This window comes from Cebus imitator, unplaced genomic scaffold (assembly GCF_001604975.1).
Source record: "Cebus imitator isolate Cc_AM_T3 unplaced genomic scaffold, Cebus_imitator-1.0 Scaffold217, whole genome shotgun sequence".
Lineage (NCBI taxonomy): Eukaryota > Metazoa > Chordata > Mammalia > Primates > Cebidae > Cebus > Cebus imitator.
Window position 1 is genome coordinate 598,728 of NW_016107532.1, and position 22,715 is coordinate 621,442.

The 22,715-nt window shown below is 36.2% G+C and overlaps 1 protein-coding gene across 8 annotated transcripts in view; it reads right to left on the reverse strand.

Moving 5' to 3' along the window:
• TANC2 (tetratricopeptide repeat, ankyrin repeat and coiled-coil containing 2) overlaps positions 1-22,715 on the reverse strand; it is a 437,594-nt gene that overhangs the window by 107,257 nt on the left and 307,622 nt on the right. For all 8 annotated transcript variants that reach the window (XM_017549227.2, XM_017549226.2, XM_017549224.2 and 5 more), the window contains one exon: positions 547-828. In XM_017549227.2, coding sequence (XP_017404716.1) covers positions 547-828 — 282 coding nt within the window. The remainder of the gene's footprint in view (positions 1-546; positions 829-22,715) is intronic.

Here is a 22,715-nt window from a genome sequence, read left to right on the forward strand (position 1 = left end):
GGTGATTATTAAGCTGCCCCCTGCTTGTGACGAAAGAAGCCTGAATACATATGAGAGCTCAACACCTTTTCACAAGGAAGCAGGAGTACCCCTTCAAGGACACAATGAAGCTCAAGTCCAAGCAGTACAATGCTGATGTCAACAGAAAAGAAATGAAGGATGCAAACAGATCGTGCTGGCAAATCCAAGAAGAACTGGGCACAGACTAAGCAAAATCCGACAGTGATGAATGCAAAGCACTCTACTGGCAACTGCTGCAGTTGTTATCTAAAGGACAGACCAACTGTACGGCCAGCATGGAAGAGTCATAAATTTATTCCATGAAAAAGGTTTTTTTTTTCTCAGTAACACTTAGGTGACTATTGGGTATGTGGGTTAGATGTAAATAGAGTATTATGTTCTTTCTCTCAACTCTGAATGAATAGTCCTCACGTGGAAGTCAGGTTTTGCAGATGAGAAAATAAAAGGATATATGACCTAATATAAATATGTCAGAAAAGCTTCAGCACCAATGAAGCAGGGAGTTTGTTAAAAAGGAATACGTACGTTTCGGGGAGGCATGTGGGCTGTCTGAGGCGATCTGTCTCATCCTTGTACCATGGCAGCTGAGGGCCACCAGTCTGGAGATGATGGCAGTTTTGCCAAAGCCAATGTTTCCCACAATTACTACTCCTTGGTTCACGCTGGTATTTGAACTTTGAAGTTGAGCATCTATTTCGTGGAAAACCCAATCTCGGCCAACAAACACTGACTCTGTAGTGATGCTGGGCACTTCAAAGAGCAGAGGCTTCAAGGAGATATCTGGAGGCCTATAAGGTGCAAAGCGAACTGAAAGGAACAAGAGAACATAGAACTTAGGTCAAACTGTCAACATTGAGAGAAATAAAGAAAAAAATGCAGTGTGGTTTAAGAGACTTGAGTTACAGTATGATGGCATTCTGGGCTTATTCAGAAAGAATGTACCTCTGAATATTGATTCTATACAGATAAGCAACACAGGTGAGTTTGAGCTATTTGATACTCTAGATTGCAGAACACAAACACTGATAAAAATCAGTAATGATTTACCCAATCAGTCAGAAAGTCGGGATGATATTCAAAATTACTACAGGAAAGGGATGGCCCAAGCACCAGCAATCAGCATGGATGCAAGCCTAGTGAAGCAGAGGGTCCTAAAGGCCTTCTGCTATGCCTCGGACAACCTTTTAATTGTTGGATTGTGGGGAGGTGCAGGAGTCAAGTTCCTGTTGGAAAGACCAGGCTGTGGCGGGTCATCCAGACAGCTTACGACAGCAGCTCTTTACCAACCAGTAAGAAGATATTTCAATACCTAACAACCAATATGGCTATACCAGTATATATCAGTTGAAAATCAGTCCTGAACAAAGCAGTATAGAGACATTATTTGTTTCCTTAAAAACACCAATGAGAATAGTAATTCCTTTAAGTTCATGATGGTATTTTAAAAAATCTAATAGGTATTATTAGTAGGGGAAGCAAAGCCTAAAAGTTCTGATGGTTTAAAAGATCTTAAACACTCTAAGCAGTTGAGCAGAAAGCAGGCCTTCATTCAGTGTCTCTGTGCCTGTACTGCTTATATTGATGCCAATTAAAAAATAATTTTTGGCTTATATACATACCTTTGGGGATAGATCCCCACTGCTTTTCTCAAAAATTTTTTTTCTGTACTTATATAATTATAGGATTTGCTAAGTACCAAGAATAAGCTATACTGTCAACAGTTTTCTAAAAATGTAGAATTGATGCGATGTGCTTTAAAAGAAGATCTACCAATTGTATTGATGGTAAAAGAAGTCCTGCCTTACGGTCCATATCTGGGTTAAATGGCCTCCTAAACTGTTCCCAGAGCAGCTCTAAGATGTATCACTTTATCTGTCTGAAACCAGGTATTTCATTTTTGTTTTGTTAACCTTAGCACATTGCCTTGATACATATTAGGTGTTCAAAAAATGCTTAAGGAAAGAATTTATTAAAAATAAGGTACTATACGCTAACTCGATTTTTCAAATATTTTGGAGTACAAGAAAGGCCAGGAGTGGGAAAGGAATGGAAAGAGGAGAAAGAGAAATCACAAAGGGGAAAATGAGATAATTTATACTTGGTACGTTATTCTAGAACATACTTGAACAACTTACGCACCATAAGGTGAGCTATAGAGATGGCAGCTTACATGACAAAACACAGACACATAAAGATTCCAAAAGTAGTGCAAATAATTTAAGATATAAAGCCAAGTTCTGACAACAAACAGTTTCCTATATCAGTTTTTAAATGCCTCAAGTTTTCATTAACTAAAGTGGGGTTGTGAGGGTTAGGGGAAGCTGTGGAGATACAGCTACAGGGTCACTTATAATTTCCTGATTCACATTTCTGCAACAAAATTTACTTTTATTTATTTATCTATTAATAATTTCAAATTTTATTTTAGATTCGGGGGCACACATACAGATTTGTTATCTGGGTATATTGTGTGATGCTGAGGTTTGGGGTATGAATGATTCTGTCCCCTGAATCTGTACATGTGCCCTCGAATCTAAAATAAAAAAAAAATTAATAATTTCAACTTTTATTTTAGATTCAGGGGCACACATACAGATTTGTTATCTGGGTATACTGTGTGATGCTGAGGTTTTGGGTACAAATGATTCCATCCCTCAGGTACCAGGCATAGTACCTACCAGTAAGTTTTTTGACCCTTGCCCCTCCACTTCTTCCCCAGTCTAGCAGGCCCCAACATCTATTGTTACCATCTTTATGTCAACGAGCCATGGGCACTCATTGTTTAGCTCCCACTTATAAGTTAGAACATGTGGAATTTGTTTTATCATTCCTTGCTGTGTTAATTCACTTGGGATAATGGTCTTTAGCTGCATCCATGATGCTGCAAAGGACATAACTTCATTCTTTTTTTATGGCTGTGTGGCATTCCATGGTATATATGTACTGCATTTTCTTTATCTAATCCACCACTGATGGGCACCGAGGGAAATTCCATGTCTTTATTACTGTGACTAGTACTTTGATGAACATATGCATGCATATGTCTTTTGGTAGAACAAAAAAAATCTATTATTTTAAAATCCATACCTGTAATTATAGGATTCAATGAAAAATGAGACTTTAATTTGCCAAATTCCTTTTAAAATCTGCTGTCTTACAGCTAATAGATTCTGTTTTACTTTTCTTAAACATTATTTTACTGAGACATAATTCACAAGCCATAAAATTTGGTCTTTAAAAATATACAATTCAGTGGTTTTTAGTATATTCACTAAGTTCTGCAACCATCATCACTATCTATCCCTGAACACTTTCATCACCCCCAAAGAAAACCTATATCCATTAGCTGTCACTCCCTATTCCTCATTCCTCCCAATCCCTGGCAACCAGTAATCTGCTTTCTGTCTGTATAGGTTTGCCTATTCTGGACATTTCATATAAATGGAACCACAGAGTATGTGGTCTTTTACTTCTGACTTCTTTTACTTGGCTTAATATTATTCTTTATTTTTACTGCTGAATAATATTCCATTGTATGGATATACCATATTTTGTTTGTTTATCAGTTAATAAACATTTGAGCTGCTTCCACTTTTTGGCTGATTAAATGCTGCTATGAACATTCATGTACAAGCTTTTTTGTGAACATATCCTTTCAATTCTCTTGGCTATACATCTAGGAGTGGAATTTCTGGTTCACATGGAAACTCTTAGGTTCACCTTTTTGAGAAACCGCTCAATTGTTTTCTCTGTTTGGCTTTTACTATATTTTTATTCACTATATTTTCACTATAGAAAACTTAGGAATAGTAGGTAGATAAAATAATAACTGTTTCCAGTAGCTAGAAAGAAATGCTATTAACGTGTATTTTGAGTTTTGTCTGTGCCATATATACTTATTTTAAAGACAAAACTGGGATCATACTATATATACTGTCTCATCATTTACTTTTTTCATTTAGCAATATAATGTGAACATTTCTCTGCATAAAACATAAATCTGTTATCATTTTTAATATGTGTAGACTCTTCCATTATATGACTAATCATAACTTACTTAGCCACTATCTTACTGTTGTATGTTTAGATTACTTTGGTTTTCCACTGTTATAATCATAGCTAACAATGAAATAATCTTTACTATATGCCAGAAACTGATTCTAAGCATGCTAACTTGCACAACAGTTTGAAGATGCGGTTATTACTACTTTCATTTTATATACAAAATGGAGGCAAAAAGAGATTACTTGCCTAAGGTCTTTTACCAGTTTGAATCTTATGTACTATGCTCTAGTTCCTCTCATGAAAAGCAGTACTACAAGCAGTTGTACAATAAATATCATCGTATATTTGCCTTGGCACACTTTCCTTATTTACTTGAAACAAAATGCTAGAAGTGAAATTTCAGGGTCAATGGGTTGTGTTTTTGATAGACCTTACCAAATTGTTCTCCAGAAAGATTATACTGGTTATGTGACAATAACCACATCCCTTACAGTCTCATTATCATAGGGTAGTATTAGTATTCTTAATCTTTGTTAATCTAGTTAAGAATGGCATCTCATTATTTTTAATATATATTTTGAGTACGAAAAGTGATTTTTGTGTGTGAAAGGTGCTTTTTAAAAAACATTTCTATTGGCTATTCTGCATCCTTTGTGACTTGTCTGTTCATGGCTTTTACTCACATTTCTATTGGAATGCCTGTTTGTCTTACTGAATTTGTGAGAACATTTTTAACCCTGAGGACATTAATCCTTTGCCTTTCATATTTATTGTTTGCAAATAATTTATTCAGTTCTTCGCCTTTAAATTTTTTCTTTCTTTTTATTTTAGAATTATTATTATTATTATTATTATTATTTTTGAGACAAACTCTTGCTTTGTCACTCTGGCTGGATTGCAGTGGCACAATTTGGGCTCACTGTAATCTCTGCCTCCCAGGTTCAAGTGATTGTCCTGCCTCTGCCTCCTGAGTAGCTGGGACTACAGGCATGTGCTACCACACCAGGCTAGTTTTTGTATTTTTAGTAGAGATGGAGTTTCACCACATTGGCCAGGCTGGTCTCCAACTCCTGACCTCAGGTGATTCACCCACCTTGGCTTCCCAAAGTGCTAGGATAACAGGCATAAGCCATCATAACTGGCCTCTTCCTTTTAATTTGTAAAAGTTCAAAAAGTTTATATGGCCAAACTTATCGGTCCTTTTCTTTGTGGGTTCTGCCTTTAGTGCTGTTCTTTGAAAGTTCCTTCTTAATCCAAGAGTATAAAAACATTAACATATTTTTTTCTAGTGCTTTTTTTGAGTCTGGCAGAGAGTAGGGATCTAACTTTATTTTTTTTCCCCAAATGGTTAACACATTTTCTCACTGACAATTTAAATTATCGCTAATTTATAATGCTTACTTTACCTTATTTATATTGGGTTTGTTTTTAAGTTATCTAGTTTGTTCCACTTATCTGTAAGTCTATTACTTCTGTATCTGTGTCATGCTGATTTAGTTGTTATTATGCATTAGGTAATTGTGAGTCTCCCACCATTATTCTTATTTTTTTCAATAGATTTTGAAAAATACATAGTTTCAAAAATAATTTCCAGAATTCATTTGAAATTTACCATAAGAAATCTTTTCCATTTTATTCACTCAGTTCTGACAGTTAATCAGAAATACTCCATTTAAGTTTCACTAAATAGTAGATTTCTTGAAATAATCATAAAACATTTTCTTAAACCAAAGATAGATAATTATTTCATGTTAGCAGATATACATTTGAAAATAATGATTTAGTTTTGATGTCATATTTTAAAAACCCAGATAATTCACATGACAATTTAGAAAGCTAACATTTAAAAATGTTTATCTTTGAAATAAATGAATACAAATTAAAGCAAACTATATCTACTATTAGAAAAAACAGGGTTTTTTGGGTATATAATCATGTTCAAAACCATCTTTTAAAAAAATGTTAGTTTCTTTAGTTACTGGTAGCACTGTAAATTTGTCCAATTTTAGTGAACTGACATTTTGCAAATGCCAATTTGACCTTAAAATCCTGTTCTGGGAACTTATTCGAAGGAATTGTTTCATAAGAAAAGTGCAAACACACATACACACTCACATGTTTTTTGTAGCACGTATGGTGTCAGTAGAGATGATTTAGTAAACTACGGTATGCCTACCAAAAATTACATAGACATTAGCATAGAAAGTAATACCATGCAGAATCATGGAAATGTGGAAGTATTTATGAAATAAAATTTAGTAAAACAGAATAAAAAACAGAATATATATTATGTTACAATTTACAGTATATACAGATGGAAGGTAATAATATTCCAAAGCAAAAATAGTGAAGTTATAATATGATTAATGATATATTTAATTAGAATTTTTAAAGAAAAATTTCCAATAGGAATATTAGCTATATTTTTTAAAAGCTGCAAAATCAATTGGTTATTTTACCCAAAGACAAAATAAGCAAATATTTTATGAAAGTCACAAATTATTCTGTCATGCATGGGTGAATGTAACTACTGCCAAATCCAACAACTAATTAAACTACATCAATTGAAACAAACAAGCATATATAACCTGGTTATCTCACTTCCACTTTTATTGTGTATACATTTTTAGAAAATTAAAACAAAGTATATGTAGCTAAAATGTTTAACTATTGTAGCTATAGAATGATTTTAAAAATAAAAAAATATAAATATATAAAATCAGCTATTTCAATCTGAATGTTGGGCTGAGTATTTGGTTTATACTTCCTTTGATTGATAGGCAGTGATGGACCATTTAAGTGGACCTAATAATAAGGCAGGCTCACTGGAGAGGGAAGACAGACCAGAGATACCCTGAAGACTACTCACAGCAATAGTCCCAGAAAATGTGATGAAGTCCTGAACCAGGGAGATACCAATGAAACTGGAAAGGGTGAAGAAATATGTAGGACCTGTCAAAAAATTAGATGTAGAGAGATACGGAGGGGAAGAAACCAAAGATTTTCCCACAGTTTCAAGTCTGCGGGATTATGGAGCTGAAGAGCACCAAAATAAAAATATATGAAGAGAATTACTATGGGATAGAAATAGCTTTCCTGCTTTCTTTCTGTTACGTAAAACATAACAATGAATTAGAGATAAAACCTCAATATCTGGGAGGAAAGAATTAAAACTTTGGATATATTAGAGTATGCTCAAATTTAAATTTCAACTGCAGTAAACAAGATTGTTACTGAGTTAATCTCTATAGAAAATCAAAGAACCACACCAATATTCTTCTGTGATTATGTGACAGTTCTATACTCATACAAGCCCTGAAACTCTGAGTTTGAATTCTACAGAATATAAAAATGTAGCAGAAATCCTTTTTTTTTTTTTTTTTTTTTTTTGAGACAGAGTCTTGCTCTGTCACCAGGCTGGAGTGCTGTGGTGCAATCTCGGCTCACTGCAACCTCTGCCTCCCGGGTTCAAGTGATACTTCCACCTCAGCCTCCTGGGTAGCTGGGACCACAGGTGCGTGCCACCACGCCCTGCTCATTTTTTTGTATTTTTAGTAGGGACGGGGTTTCACTGTGTTGGCCAGGATGGTCTCGATCTCTTGACCTCGAGATACGTCCACCTCGGCCTCCCAAAGTGCTGGGATTACAGGCATGAGCCACTTCACCCGGCCCAGAAATCCTCTTTATTTAAGGCTTTTATTTTATGCAGGCCACTGAAATGAGGAATATGTATAGGATGAAGGTCTGAATATCTTAGACAAGTTAGCTGATAATTATTTTTAGATTACATTAAGGGGAAAGAAACTTACATGAACTGATATAAGCACTTGCTAACATAGGAAAGGGCAGTAGGCTGAGAAGAGTAAGGAGCTCATAAAATAAGAATTAACAAACTAGAAGTAGTAGAAAAGAAAGGGACCTTCTCATTAACTACTCCTATTGCTACCCCCAACTGAGGCTGGAATAACCAGTGCTGGCACTGGGCCTGTCTGATGATAAAAAGGACCGTATCACTTCTCTACACAAAACCCTCCAGTGGTTCCTTATTGCATTTAGAATAAAATAAAAACTCCCTACCTTAGTGCTCAAGGCTTAGATGATCTGAACCCTGCCTACCTACCCCTGCAGGCATCTCACATCACTTCCCCTCAATCTGTGCCCCAGCTCTTCTGGCCGTTCAGTTTCTTGTTTTAGCTTAAATGCTACTAGTTAGAGGGGCTTCCCATGGCAATATTTTAAAGTTGTTTTCCCTACTGTTCATCATTTTTTTTTTTTTTAAAGACAGAGTCTTGTTCTGTTGCATAGTCTGGAATGCAGTGGCAATCATAGTTCGCTGCAGCCTCAAATTCCTGGGCTCAGGCAATCCTCTTGCTTTAGGTTCCCAAGTAGCTGGGACTACAGGCATGTGCCACCATACCCGGCTATTTTTTAAAAACTTTTTGTAGAAATGGGGTCTTGCTATGCTGCTTAGGCTGGTTTTGAACACCTGGCCTCAAGCAATCTTCTTGCTTTGGCCTCCCAAAGTGCTGGGATTACATGGGTGAGCCACCATGCCCAGCCCCCATCATTTTCTTTTAGCCAGAGGGCTTGTTTCTCTCGGAGAATTTATCAAAAATACTAATTATTTTATTTTCTTATCACATATCACAATCATTCTATCAGTATATAGTCTGGGGTACATAGTAAAGGCTCAGTAAATATTTGTTGAATGAATGAATATTGAAGAAAGGAATCAAAAAGTATTATTAAAATAATTTTTATATATTAGGAGAGGAGACGAGTGAAGTATTCTGTCATTATATCAGAGCCCACACACATCTTGAGTATAATTAAAATGAAAGTTCCTGCTATTTACTAAGAATTAAACTTAACTAGGCAATCCCAGTCTGTCTTCAAGTCTTACGAATTTTTCCTTAGAAGTATCTCTTACATCAGTCACCTCTGTTCACTTCCAACTGCTCACACCTAGCTCATTTTGCTATATTTACTCTCCTTGCTTCCTACCTGGTTTCCCTTACTTTCTGCCTCAGTCAATCCATTTTGGATATTCTACCAGACCAATTCTCTATTACAACGATTGCATCGTGTCTTTTCCCTTCCAGCGCCTCCAAAGATGCAGTTTTCTGCTGTATCAAATCTAGGCTATGCTCCTCCCCAGGTTCTGATGGCTCCCTGTAACATGGCTCAATTCTGTCTTGTCCACTCCTCACAGCCCACCACCATGTGCTATTTGAGGCAGACAAGGCAGTCTTCGCAGAGTACCCTGACAAACTGCTCCATTCCAGTTCCTTTGCCTTAGTGCAGGTTGTTCCTTTTACCTGAAATGCCTTCTTCTTCTCTTCAAATCATGTCTTTATATTATTGACAAGGTTAATTTTCATCTTCTTCATAATATCTTCCTTAATCAATCTAGTCCTCATTTATTTTCCTCTTCCCAAACTAAGTTTACTCCAAATAATTTAGTGCTTAATTTACACTACTTAACATTTTAAAATCTTGTCTGTCCAATCAGATTGCAAGCTCTTAAAGAAAGGATAATGTCTGGCCCAGTTTTAAATACAGACTACAGGTGAAAGAAGAAAAAAGGGAAACGATAGGGGGCGGGGTCAAGATGGCCGACAAATAACAAGAGCTATTTATGACAAACCCACAGCCAGTATCATACTGAATGGGCAAAAGCTGGAATCATAGTAAATCCTATTCAACAATGAAATAGGAATCCTTTTACACTGTTGGTAGGAATGTAAATTAGTTCAATCATTGTGGAAGTCAGTGTGGCAATTTCTCAAGAATCTAGAACCACAAATACCATTTAATCCAGCAACCCTGTTACTGGGTATATACCTAAAGAAATATAAATCATTCTACTATAAAGACATATGCACACATACACTATTTACAATAGCAAAGACATGGAACCAACCCAAATGCCCATCAATGATAGACTGGATAAAGAAAATGTGGCACATATACCCCATGGGATACTATGCATCCATAAAAAGGAATGAGATCATGTCCTATGCAGGGACATGGATGAAGGTGAAAGACATCATCCTCAGGTAAACTAACACAGGCACAGAAAACCAAACACTGTATGTTCTTACTCATAAGTGGGAGTTGAACTATGAGAACACATAGACACAGGAAGGGAAACAACACATACCAGGACCAGTTGGGAGTTGGGGGACAAGGGAAGGAAGAGCATTAGGACAAATAACTAATACATGCAGAGCTTAAAACCTAGATGATGGGTTGATAGGTGAAGCAAACCACCATGACACATGTATACCCATGTGACAAACCTACACGTTCTTCAATTGTATCCTGGAACTTAAAGTAAAATAAAATAAAATAAATCAATAAAAAAGGAAATCTTGATTGTAGGTTTTTATATATATTCTTCACAAAATTTTTTAAAGTCAAGGTGAACATAACATAAAATTAACCACTTTCAAGTGTACAGTGGCATCTAGTACATTCAAAATGTTGCACAACCGCCACTTCTATCTAGTTCCAAAACATTTTTGTTGCTCCAAAAGAAAACCCTGTATTACTAAAGAGTTATTCTCCATTGCTCCCTCCCCAAGTCTCTGGCAAAAAACAACCTGCTTTCTTTGTCTGTGGATTTACCTATTTAGATATCTCAAACATGAGATGTAACATTTTGTGTCTGGCTTCTCTCACTTAGCATAATTAAAGGTTCATTCATGTTGTAGCTTGTATCAGTACTTCATTCCTTTTGATGGCTGAATAGCATACATTGTACGTATATACCATGATGCTTATCCATTCATCCACTGATGGATATTTGGACTGTTTCTACCTTTGGTACTATGAATAGTGATGCTATATACATTCATGTGTATGTATTTGAGCCCGTTTTCAATTCTTTTGGGTAAATACTTAAAATTACTGGATCATATAGCAATTCTATGTTTAGCTATTTGAGGAACCACTAAACTGTTTTCCACAGGGGCTACACTATTTTACATTCCCACCAGCAATGTACAAGAGTTCCTATTTTTCCAAATCCTCATTAACACTTGTTAGTTTTCTTATTTTTTTTTTTTATTACAGCCATCCTAGTGGGTGTAGAATAGTATCTCATTGTGATTTTAATTTGCATTCCCTAATGACTGATTATGCTGAACATCTTTCCATAAGCTAGTCATCTGTATATCTTCTTTGAAAAATGTCTATTCAAGTCATTTATTCATTTTTAAATTGGGCTGTCTTTTTGTTGCTGAATTGTAGGAGTTCTTTATATACTCTGGATACTAGACCCTTATCAGATACATGATTTGCAAATATTATCTCCCATTTTGTAGGATGTCTTTTCATTTTCTTCATAGTGTCCTTTGATGTACAAAGATAATCTTAATGAAGTGCAAAATACCTTATTTTTTGGTTACTGTTGTTTCTCATGCTTTTGGTGTCATAGCTAAGTATCTTTTGCCTAATCTAAGGTCATGAGGCTTTTTCCTATGCTTTTTTTCTAAGAGTCTTATAGTTGTAGCTCTTACCTGTAGGTTAGGTTGTTGATTCAGTTTGAGCTGATTTTTCTGTATGGTGTGAGGTAGGGTCCAACTTCATTCTTTTGCAGGTAGATATCCAGTTGTCCCAGCATTATTTGCCAAAGAGACTTTTCTTTCCTAGACTTGGCACCCTTGTTTAAAAACAATTAGCTATAGATGTATGGAGTTTATTTCTTGACTTTTAATTGTATTACATTGGTCTTCATGTATATTCCTATGCCAGTATCACACTGTTTTGATTAATATAGCTTTATGATAAATTTTGAAATTGGGAAATTTGACACTTCCAACTTTGTTCTTCTTTTTCAATATCATTTTGGCTATTCAAGGCCCCTTGCAAGTCCATGTGAATTGGAGAATTGCCTTTTCCATTTCTTCCCAAAAGGCTGTTGGAATTTTTGCTAGAGATTGTGCTATATTTGCTAGGGATTGTGCTGTATTTGTAGATTGTGTTGGGTAGTACCAACATCTTAACATTAAACCTTAATAGAGTATACAGAAGAAACATAACTGCTTTTTGTGGGCTGATATTATATCCTGAAACTTTGCTGAATTCATATTATTAGCTCAAGTTTGTTTGTTTGCTTTTTGTAGATTTTTTTTCTAACCCTTTCACTTTCTCTTCTCCTTCTGAGACTCCCAAATGCACACTGGTAAACTTGATGATGTTCCACAGGTCTTGTAGGCTCTGTTCATTTTTCTATGTTCTTTTTTCTTTCTCTTCTACAGACTGAATAATTTCAATAGTTTATCTTCAAGTTCACTATTTCTTCTGCTTACTCAAATCTGTTGAACTTCTCTGGTGAATTTTAAATTTTATCTATTGTAATTTCCAACTCCAGAATTTCTATTTGTTTCCTTTCATAGTTTTTGTCTCTGTTGATATACTCTATTTGCTCATACATTGTTCTCCTGGTATCCTTTCATCCGTGGTTTCCTTTAGCTCTTTGAGCCTATTTAATATAGCTGATTTAAAGTTTTTGTCTGCTAGGTCCAATGTCTCAGCTTCCTCAGGGATGGTTTCTGTCAATTTATTTTTTTCCACTGAATAGGCCATACTTTCCTATTTCTTTGTATGTCTTGTCATTTTTTAACAAAAACTATGTCTTCTGAATATTATAATATGGTAACTCTGTATATCAGATTCTGCCTCCTTCACAGGGTTTGCTATTGTTGCTTATTTTGGTCCTACTGTTGTCCATTTATTTAATGATTTTTCCAAACTATTTTTGCAACGACTCTCCTCCTTATTGTGTGTGATCACTGAAGTCTCTCTTCTATTATCTCAGTGGTCAGCCAGTGATCTGACAGATTTCCTTAAATGCTGATATTTATGGCAGGAAAAAGGAAATAGAAAGATCAGCTGGCCCCATGACTTGCGGAGATGAAAAGGAAGGGAAGATAAACCTCACCCATGACTGCCTCAGTTGTGGGCTCTCCTGACAAGAAGAACTATGGACTCCTCATAAAATTCTTATAGCATTTTTTTAATAGACGAGTCTAATTAGGCCTATAGAGATGTAAGGCCACATAGTTAAAGAACTAGACTCAAAACCTAGTTTCCTCTCTAAAATCCAGACCTTTTCTGTTATATTATCTTGTATCTGTTTGTTCTACAGTATTTGATTATTAAATCTGAATGTGGCATGAGTTATCCCACTGATGACCAGAACTGAATAGGCTTATATGACTGGGTAAGCCAGCTTCTTTCCCCTTACCTCTTCTTCTACTTCCCTTTAGGAACTGCATGCTTGGCCAGAGGCAGCCTTTCCAGAGTGGAGAGCTATTCAGAGACTTAGTTGCTTTCTAAATAGACTTATCTTTTCAGGTCCAAGATTACTTTACATGTTGTTTCAAAGGAGGCTTTTACAAATATGACTAATGCTAATTTATAAAAGGGAATTATAGACTCAAAGGCTTCAGTTTTTGAGAAATAGTCTATTAAGATAACTTGTTCTCATGTTGACATAATGCCTCATCATATTTTATTCTACTGAGAAAGCTTTGACATTTTAAAAAGTTATTTTAAAATTTTTCTAAAAATGTAATTAATTCACAAAAGCTTCAAGTGAAGAACACACACAAAATTAGCCCAGTACCATATGGCAAAACAACTGTAGACACTAAGAACAGCCCAGAAATGGATGGTTTCTGTGCCTCAAAACCTAGGGCTTTTATCAGATCAATACGCTAAAAGAAAGCCATACCTTCTACATACTCAACTATAAATTTAGAACATATGAACAAGAAAGCACTGCTGGCCTGCATCATGGGTATAGATATAATGAATATTCTCTGTGGGGTTCGCATTCCTAAATACATGTTTCTTTATTTTGAGTATCTGCTGGTTTCCAAGAGATTTTCTAAGGCAGAAACCACTGAAGTAATTCAGTGACAAGTTGCCATTGCAACTATAGCTGAGCTAAGGAAAAAAGATGAACTGATCCGTACCACTGAGCAACAGAATGTGACTTTCTTAACCACAGCATCCAGAAAATGGTAAAACCAATGCAGCAACAGAGCAGGAAGATCATTCCACCCTTCTAGAAGCATTCCGGTAAAGTATACTGATATCTGCAGTTTACTTTGAAATGTATAAAAAACGATAGGTGCATAAAGAGATAGGTAGATGAACAGATGTGATAAAATAAGACAGTACAATGTTTATGATAAAATCAAGATGGTGGGCATAAGAGTGTTTGTTGTAAAATTCTTCCATTTTGTTTAGCCGGAAATTTTTCTAATAAAATGTTTGAGGAAAAATATAAAATGGAAAAGCATTCTAATATGGCACACAAATAAGACAAACTTGGGAAAGCAATTTCTTTTTTTTTCTTTTCTTTTTTTTTTAAGAGACAGAGTCCCACTCTGTCACCTAGGCTGGAATGCAGTGATATGATCATAGCTCACTGCAGTCTTGACCTCCTGCATGCTCAAACAATCTCCCTATCTCTGCCTCCTGTAGCTGGGACTACAGGCATATGCTACCATGCCGGCCTAATTTTTTGTATTTCTTTGTAGAGACAGGGTTTCACCATGTTCCCAGGCTAGTCTCGAACTCCTGAACTGAAGCAATCTACTAGCCTTGGCCTCCCAAAGTGCAAAGTGCTGGGATTACAGCCATGAGCCAACATGCCTGGCCTAGTAGTTTAAGGGATTTAAGAACTCCTCCAGTCTTTAATCACTGGGTCTATCTCTTCAATGTATATTAGGCTTGTGGCAGATAAATGAATTCTTTCTAGGAAAGTTTCTGTGAGATCATCAATAGTTATAATGATGCATCTAGGCTTAAAAATAAAATTTAGGGGCTGGGTACAGTGGCTCATGCCTATAATCCCCCCACTCTGGGAGGCTAAGGTGAGAAGATTGCTTGAGCCCAGTAGTTCAAGGTGAGCCTGGGCAACATGGCAAAACCCCGTCTCTACAAAAAATACAAAAATTAGCTGGGTGTGGTGGCATGTGCCTGTAGTCCGAGCCTGAGGTGGGAGGATAGCTTGAGTCCAAGAGGTGGAGGCTGTATTAAGCTGTGATTATGCCACTGTACTCTGCGGGTGGGAAAAACCCAACCACAAAAAAAAAACCTTACTTTTTTTCAACTAAGGCAAAGAGTAAACCTTTAAAAAACAAAGAAAAATGCATTAAGTCTAACAGATCTGTCCAGTCAAACGCAAATATAAACAGCTGCAGGTAGGGGAAAGAGAGGAAAGGGAAGTGGGGGCTCTAACTGGATTTTGACTACCGCATATTTATTCATGGAAAACAACTGTGAATCATTTAAAAAGAAGTCAGTCACAGGACTGGCAGAAGAAAGTGTGTGTAACACAGCCAAAGTCTTGTGCAAATAAAAGCAGAGATGCATTTCCTCACATTCTTCTATAATGACTATAAAGTCTAGCCTGTAAGTACCTCTGTTCCTTAATTTGGGGCTTGTTTTTGGGGTTCACACCATGCATGCTATTCACCATGTAAAACAGGGAAAACACATGTGCTTCAGACAAAACCTGGTATCACATTAGCACCAAACATAAGGCAAAACACACACTTACTTTTTCTTAATACTTAAACCATGGTAGAAGCTCGTTTTTCTACTGAGTTTCTAGAAGGGCTCATTCTTCCATTTATAAGAGTCAAGTCTGTTTATTCTTGGTGCTCAGGAATGGGACTAGAGTAGGCAGTTATTCCTATCCCAGGAAATAAATTTTTGAAGAATATAAAGCAATTTGAATCAGGTCCTAAAACACAGTCTAAAGATAATGGTCTGAAAAATGTTCATTCTAGATAAATTCTGTTAAAACAGTGAGAATAAATAAAGCAGAATCACTTTTTTGGGTGAGCAGGGAAACACACAGCAAGGAGGGTAAAACTGTAGATTCAGAGTCAGGCTGCCTCAGTTTGTATCCTATCTCTGTGCAAGCTTAGGCTAGTTGTTTATGTCATTGATATCTCAGCTTCTTCATGTTTAAAATAGGGTTAATGATACTGTGTAGACAGAATGAGTTAATACATGTAATATGCTTAAGACAGTGGCTGTTAACTGTGTTAGCTGTTATCACCATCCATATCATGAAGCGAACAGAGACATCCAGTGTAATCATAATCGCCCCCTCCCACATACATTTATTTAAAACAAAACTAAACAAAAAGGATACCAAAACACATTGGCCCTTTCTGGGCCATCTTTCCTTTGATGCTGCTTCTTCACTTCCATTCTTCCTTTTACCACCCAACTTTTGGAAAGAACCATGTTTGCAATTTTCACTTTCATAGCAATAATTTATAGGCTGGCCTCCACCCAAAATACTCTGCTCTAATTGTTTTGGTTAAAGCCACTAAAGACTTTCTGTTAAATCAAATTATTTATTTTCGCTCTTTATGCTTCTTACTCACTTTTTAGTATTTCACACTGTTTACTCATCCCTACTTTTTGAAATAGTCTCCTTTCTTTGGTTTAATCATGACAACACTTTCTTCTAGTTCTTGTCTTCTACTCCTGATACAGCCTCAATGAGTCCTGCTTTCTGCCCATTTTTAAAATACTGCCAATCCTAGGTTCTATATTTTAATGTTTTTTTCCTTCTCAATCTCAAAGGAATAGACTAGTGGCTTTCATAATAATGTAAGTGGTAATAGTGCCCAAGTTTATATTCTATTCTAGACTCATTCCTGTACAGCACTTCAGACAACTTAGAAGAGTTATCTACTTGGATATCCAATAGAAATCTCAAACTTAAAATGTTTAAAACTAAATTTATCTCTCTTACCTTAATCTATTCTTTCTCTTCCATTTGTTATCACAGTTAATGAAATATCACCATCTGTCTGGTCTTCCAAGATAGAAAGGTGAGACTTACCCATAATTTCTTCTTCCTTAATCATTACAACTAATTTGTCACAGGTGTTAACAATTATTTTTGAGGAACATCTCTTACATAAAATAACTTTCCTTTTTTCCCATTCCACTGCGATTTATAGTGCTATAACCTTGGAGTGGTTGCTGGTTCACTCTAAGCCTCAGTTTTGTCATCTGTAGAATGAGGATATAAGAGCATTTATCTGATAAGGTTAAATGAGAAAATGCATGTTAAGTCCTTAGCTCAGAACCTAATGAATTCTCAGTGAAATGACAGCTATATAATTTAGGTTCTCAAGATGTTCTGCTTTTATTTTAATGAATAATCTTGCATCTCTCACATTCCTTTTGTATAAAGCCACCAAATATCTGTATCTGACATGATGATGTACACCCCTACACTGCTACCCTTGTATCTCATTAACTCACCTCACCATAATCACCCAACCTAGTAATGTGCCACTACAGTTCTTGTCACAGGGTATGTATATTTAATAATGTTTAGTAAACGAATTTGTCAATAAAGCTAATATGATTTCCACTCTCAACTGCAGAGAAATGTGTATAGACTTGGTTTGGGTAGAACACGAAGGCTAGGGGAAGACAGTTAAGGGTGCAAATCTAGCCTTTGAAAATCACTGCTCTGTATGGTAATAATAAAAGAAAATGAATCATTTGTTTGCCATCTTTCAGGAATACATTCCCTGTTTAAAGGCTACTGTCATAAACAAAAGACCATTAAATAACAAGAGGGGGAAGAAAAATAATTTTCCAAGCTCTGTGCATGTCACAGACAAGACCTGGATACTAGCCAAGGCACTGTTAATTAGTGAGTAGTATTTCCTATAGGCAGCTGGGGGAAGGAGAAAAATGCTTCAGAATTAGTATTTACAGAGGACAGTATGAATTTTTTTTTAAAGATTCACTTTCCTTTAGAAAAGTTATTGAGAAGGCTGGATCCACATCCATCCATTTGGTAACTAAAGTCTTGCTAATGCTTCGGAGTTTATTGTTATGTAAACAATGACTCATTTAATTCTTCATTATTTTAAGTACAATATGCACCAAATATCTCTATGTGACATGATGATGTCCACCCCTACACTGCTTACAGAGAACCTAATTCTAACTACCAAGACAGTTACTTTCTAATGAGATATTGGTTTATGTTTTGGTCTATTTCATCTATAATATTCTTTTTAAAAATTTGACATGAATTTCCGTTTTTGGCCAACATGGAGTAACCGGGTCTAGATTAACCCTCGCACCTAAAACAATAAACATAACAAACCCTTACACAAAATACATGAAACAATAGGTTTTAAGACAGTAGACATAAGGCAATGAAAAAGTGATTCCTAAGAGATGGAAAGCAAATGAGGCAAATCCTGTGACTGCCTGCTTCTTGCTCTGCAACCATGTCCAGGCTATAATGTAAGGAGGGAGATTTCCAGTTTCCAGTTTCACATGTGAGGAGCTTGGAAGTCTCCATTTCATCCTAACAACAAGTAAAAACCTGAACAGACCAAAAAATCAACAATTCTTCCAGGATCCGTAAGAGGTGAGGGCACAGGGCGAACCACTGAGTATAGTCAGGGAGTCACAGCTTACCAGAGTGGAAAATGCAGTGGGAACCAGAGCCAGGGTAGGAAAACCTGACTTGCTATTGACAAATTGCTGGAGGCTCCATGTGAAGAAGTCTGAGAGTTAACAACTCCAAGCGCACTCAGGGATGGGGTCTGCCACCATTTTGTGTGACTTACCTCTAGAAGTCAAGCCAGGTTTTCATAGTAAATACTGAAGAAAAATCCCCTTAAGCTTCTGGCAGAAGGAAAAAAGTAGGCATTTTGAAATATGCCAAAGAATAATGCTCTTAACAAGGCCTGCCTCAGGGGAACCTGGTTCACCAGAGCCCAACCTGCTGGAGTACTATCAGTGCCTAACTGAAGGGAAGCAAGCAACTCCAGTCAGCTCCAGCATTCCATGCTGGAGAAGGGAAATATTCAACTTTGTGCTTTCCAAGAAATTTGTTATTTTCATCTAAGTTGTTGCAGTTATTGGCATTTATAATATTTTTTTATTATGCTTTCGATGTCAGTAGAATGTGTAGTGCTATCTCCTCTTTCATTCCTGATATTAGTAATTTTTGTGTTTTCTCCCATTTTTCTTAAGCAATATTAAGATTCATAAATTTTATTTATGGGGTTTATAAATTTTGCTTGTTTTTCAAATAACTAATTTTGGCTTTGGTAATTATTGCTAATGTTTGTCTATTTCCTACTCTACTGATTTCTGCTCTTTATTATGATATTTCCTTCTTTTTTATTAACATTCTTGGATATAGTAGTTTCTCAGGGCTGCCATAACAAATTACCACAAACTTTGTGGCTTAAAACAACCAAATTTTATTTTCTCACAGTTCTGGAGGCTAGAAGTCCAAAATCAAGGTGTCCCCAGGTCCATGCTCCCTCTGAGGCTCAAGGAAGTTTTTTCCTTTCCTAGTTTCTGGTGGCTCCAAGCACTTCGTGGTGTTCTTTGGCTTACAGCTGCATCCCTCCAACTTCTGCCTCCAAAGTGACATGGCCGTCTTCCTTATGTACCTCTGTGTGACTTCTTTTCTTTTTAAAAAGATACCAGTCATTGGATTTAGGGCTTATCCTAATTTAGCATGATCGCATTTTAACTTAATTACACCTGCAAGGCCTTATTTCCAAAAAGGTCATGTTCTTAGAGTCTGGATGGACATGAATTTTTGGGATACATTATCTGATTACACTGGGTTTAACAGATACATTTTAGAACCTCTGGATTCTGTTATATTCCTCTCAAGTATGCTGATTTTTGTTCCCGTTAACTTAGTTGGGTCAAATTCTCCTTGGTGATAATAAGCAGCTGAAATACCTAAGTTATTTCAGCTTCTGGGTGCTTCTTTATTTGCAGAGCGTATTAGGACTTCTTCTATACATATATGGTTCAGTAGTCAGCCAAGGATTTGGGGCAGGATTTACACACACATTTTGGGATCCACCGCCTCTGCAGCTCCCTTTCTTTTAGAATTTCCTTGCTAAATTTCCAGGGTTCTGCCAGCTTTGGGATTCTGTCCTTTGATACTTCAAGTAAGTAAAGCTGTGGCTTTCTGCCACCTTAAGCCATCCACAGATTGGAAAGAGTCCTTAAGCAGAATGCCACAAACTTGAAAATACACTGGTTTTGGTCCCTATATTCCAAATGTAAACGCACTTCCCACTTCCATCTGCTTTTTGCCACTCTCCAGTGCCTTTAAATAGTTCTTTTTTGTACTTTGTTCATATTTTATAACTGTTATCCATGGAAGGTTTAGTCCAACCCAGAAATTCTTCTATTAACAAAAGCTGGAATTCAGACATGTTTTTATTATGGCTTTAAAATGCTTTAGTAAAGTGCACATTCATTTGTCAGGGCATAGGTGCCAGATAATGATTTTACCTCATTAGCTCTGATAGGAATATTTTTAGCTTAAAAATCTTCAGCAACTAGTTCTTACAGTACAGCCAGTACAGCTACCTATTTATAGGTAGGTGTTAGCCAAGGTTAAAAGACCTACTGAAGTTCCAGCAGCATTCAGCAGAGCAACATGTCCCTATAGATCAGTATTACATAAAATCTACTTAGCAATTTTTCTAATCTTATCAGATTTCCGCTAATAAAGAGAATCAGACAAAGAAGTAACAGAGGCATTTAAACAAGCCTTTTTTAGTTAAAAGAAAAAAGGGAGAAAACAAGAACAAAAGAGACTAAGCGAGGAGATAGATATTTTCATCATATCTTAGTAATTAATTACCACAAAGAATAGTGGGAAGGACTCTCAAAAAAGCAACTCTTAAAAAGAGGACGGAAAGGAACAACCTTCACTATTAGCAGACATGATATTTACTTGGCAGCCTAGACTCTATTCTATATAGAGATTAGATCTATACCTAAACTGATTTTTTTTTAATAGGTTTTACTTTTTCATCCAACAATTAAAAAAACATATTTGGGATTTAGTTTTTATTTTAATGATTTAGACTGAAAAGTACATTTCATCCTGAGGTTTAGCAAATCTTTGAAATTTGAGAGTGTAACAGAGAATCGTGGAGAGGGTAAAAGAGAAATGAACTAAGTTAGATTTCGATTCTAGTTCAGGTTTATTATTATATGACCCTGGGCAAGTGGAATTAACTGCTTTTGGAGGCAGTTTCATTAAATGTGAAACAAAGGACTTGGATGAAATCTTTAAGATTCTTAGTTCCAAAAAACGCTTTACAAGAATCAGATTTTGAACATATAATTGATACTGACTACGAACTAACAATAACTCAAATGTTATTTCCCTTGCTCCCTCACAGAATCCCTTTGCCATTTCATTTCCCCCGACTTCCCTATAATCTTCTGTAAAAAAACAGGATCAATGAAGTCAGGCATGTTTCTGAAATCTCTAGAGCTGAAGATTCTCAATCTAAGACCTTTCTAGAACTTAATCTAAAACCTTTATCTAACTCTAAGACATGGGGAAAAACAGTTAAAAATGGGGGGACTCCTTGGAAACAATAAGTTTATTTTTGAAAACACTATGTTTCTTCTTAAGGTGTCCTTTCTGTATAGTGCTCACCAATGAGGACTGCTGTACCCAGTCTAAGACTTTCAGTCCTTTGAAAACATTATGTGATAAGACATGTGCTATATAAAAGCATGAGGTTTCATAAGTTTAGTATTTCCCAGCAGGACTTAGAGCTTTTTCCTTTTACTAGATCAGCTCCATTTTCTAAATATCTTAATTTACCTCTCCTTTGGGTCACAATCCTGTTTCTCATTTATAGCCACTGGGATCATTTAACCACAGGCATTATATCATAGTAGGTTATGTGCTCAGACATACCAGTGTGCAACCTTTTGCAAATCACTTAGCTCCTCTCTCCATCTCGATTTCTTACTCTGTAGAAGGGGATACATACACCTCATGGAGCTGTCATGATAATGTAGTCATCAGCATGAAACCTGGTACACAGCAAATGCTCGGTAAATACTAGTGATGATCATGCTTTCATCCTGTCCTTCCCATTCTTGATGACGAACTCTGTTCATGTCGTTTCACTTTACACATTTCTCAATCACTTTCAGGAGTCTTGGCAGCATCATCACCTTCACATTTCAGCACCGTCTGTTGCCTACTCCTGATGTTTGTTCTTCCATAAGGGGACAGGCTAATTCAAACACAAATCTACCCTCTTAAATCTTTAAGTGAATAGAACAGCATGGTTAACTATAAGCACAATGTTGTAGAGCAGACTTCTAGAGCTTTTTCATCTTTCATGCCTGATAGTTTATACCCATTGAACAGCAACTCCCCATTTGCTCCTTCCCCCAGCTCCTGGCAACCACTATTCTACTTTCTATTCTGATGACTACTTTAGATCCTCATATAAGTGGAATCATGTCATATTTGTCCTTTTGTGACTGGCTTACTTCATTTAGCAGAAAGTTCTCAAGTTTCATTTCTTGATCTATTCATCCTTTAACATTTAGATGGTTTCTTTCTCTTGGCAATTGTGAATGATGTTGCAATAAACACAGGAGTGCAAACATGTCTTTGCGAACCTGATTTCAGTTCTTTTAGATAAATACCCAGGAGTGGGATTGCTGGACCATAAGGTAGTTCTATTTTAAATATCCGATGAACCTCCATGCTCTTTTCCATAGCAACTGCACCATTTTACATTTCCACCAACAGTGTATGGGGTTGCAATTTCTCTACATCCTCATCAACAATTGTTGTCTGTTTTTTT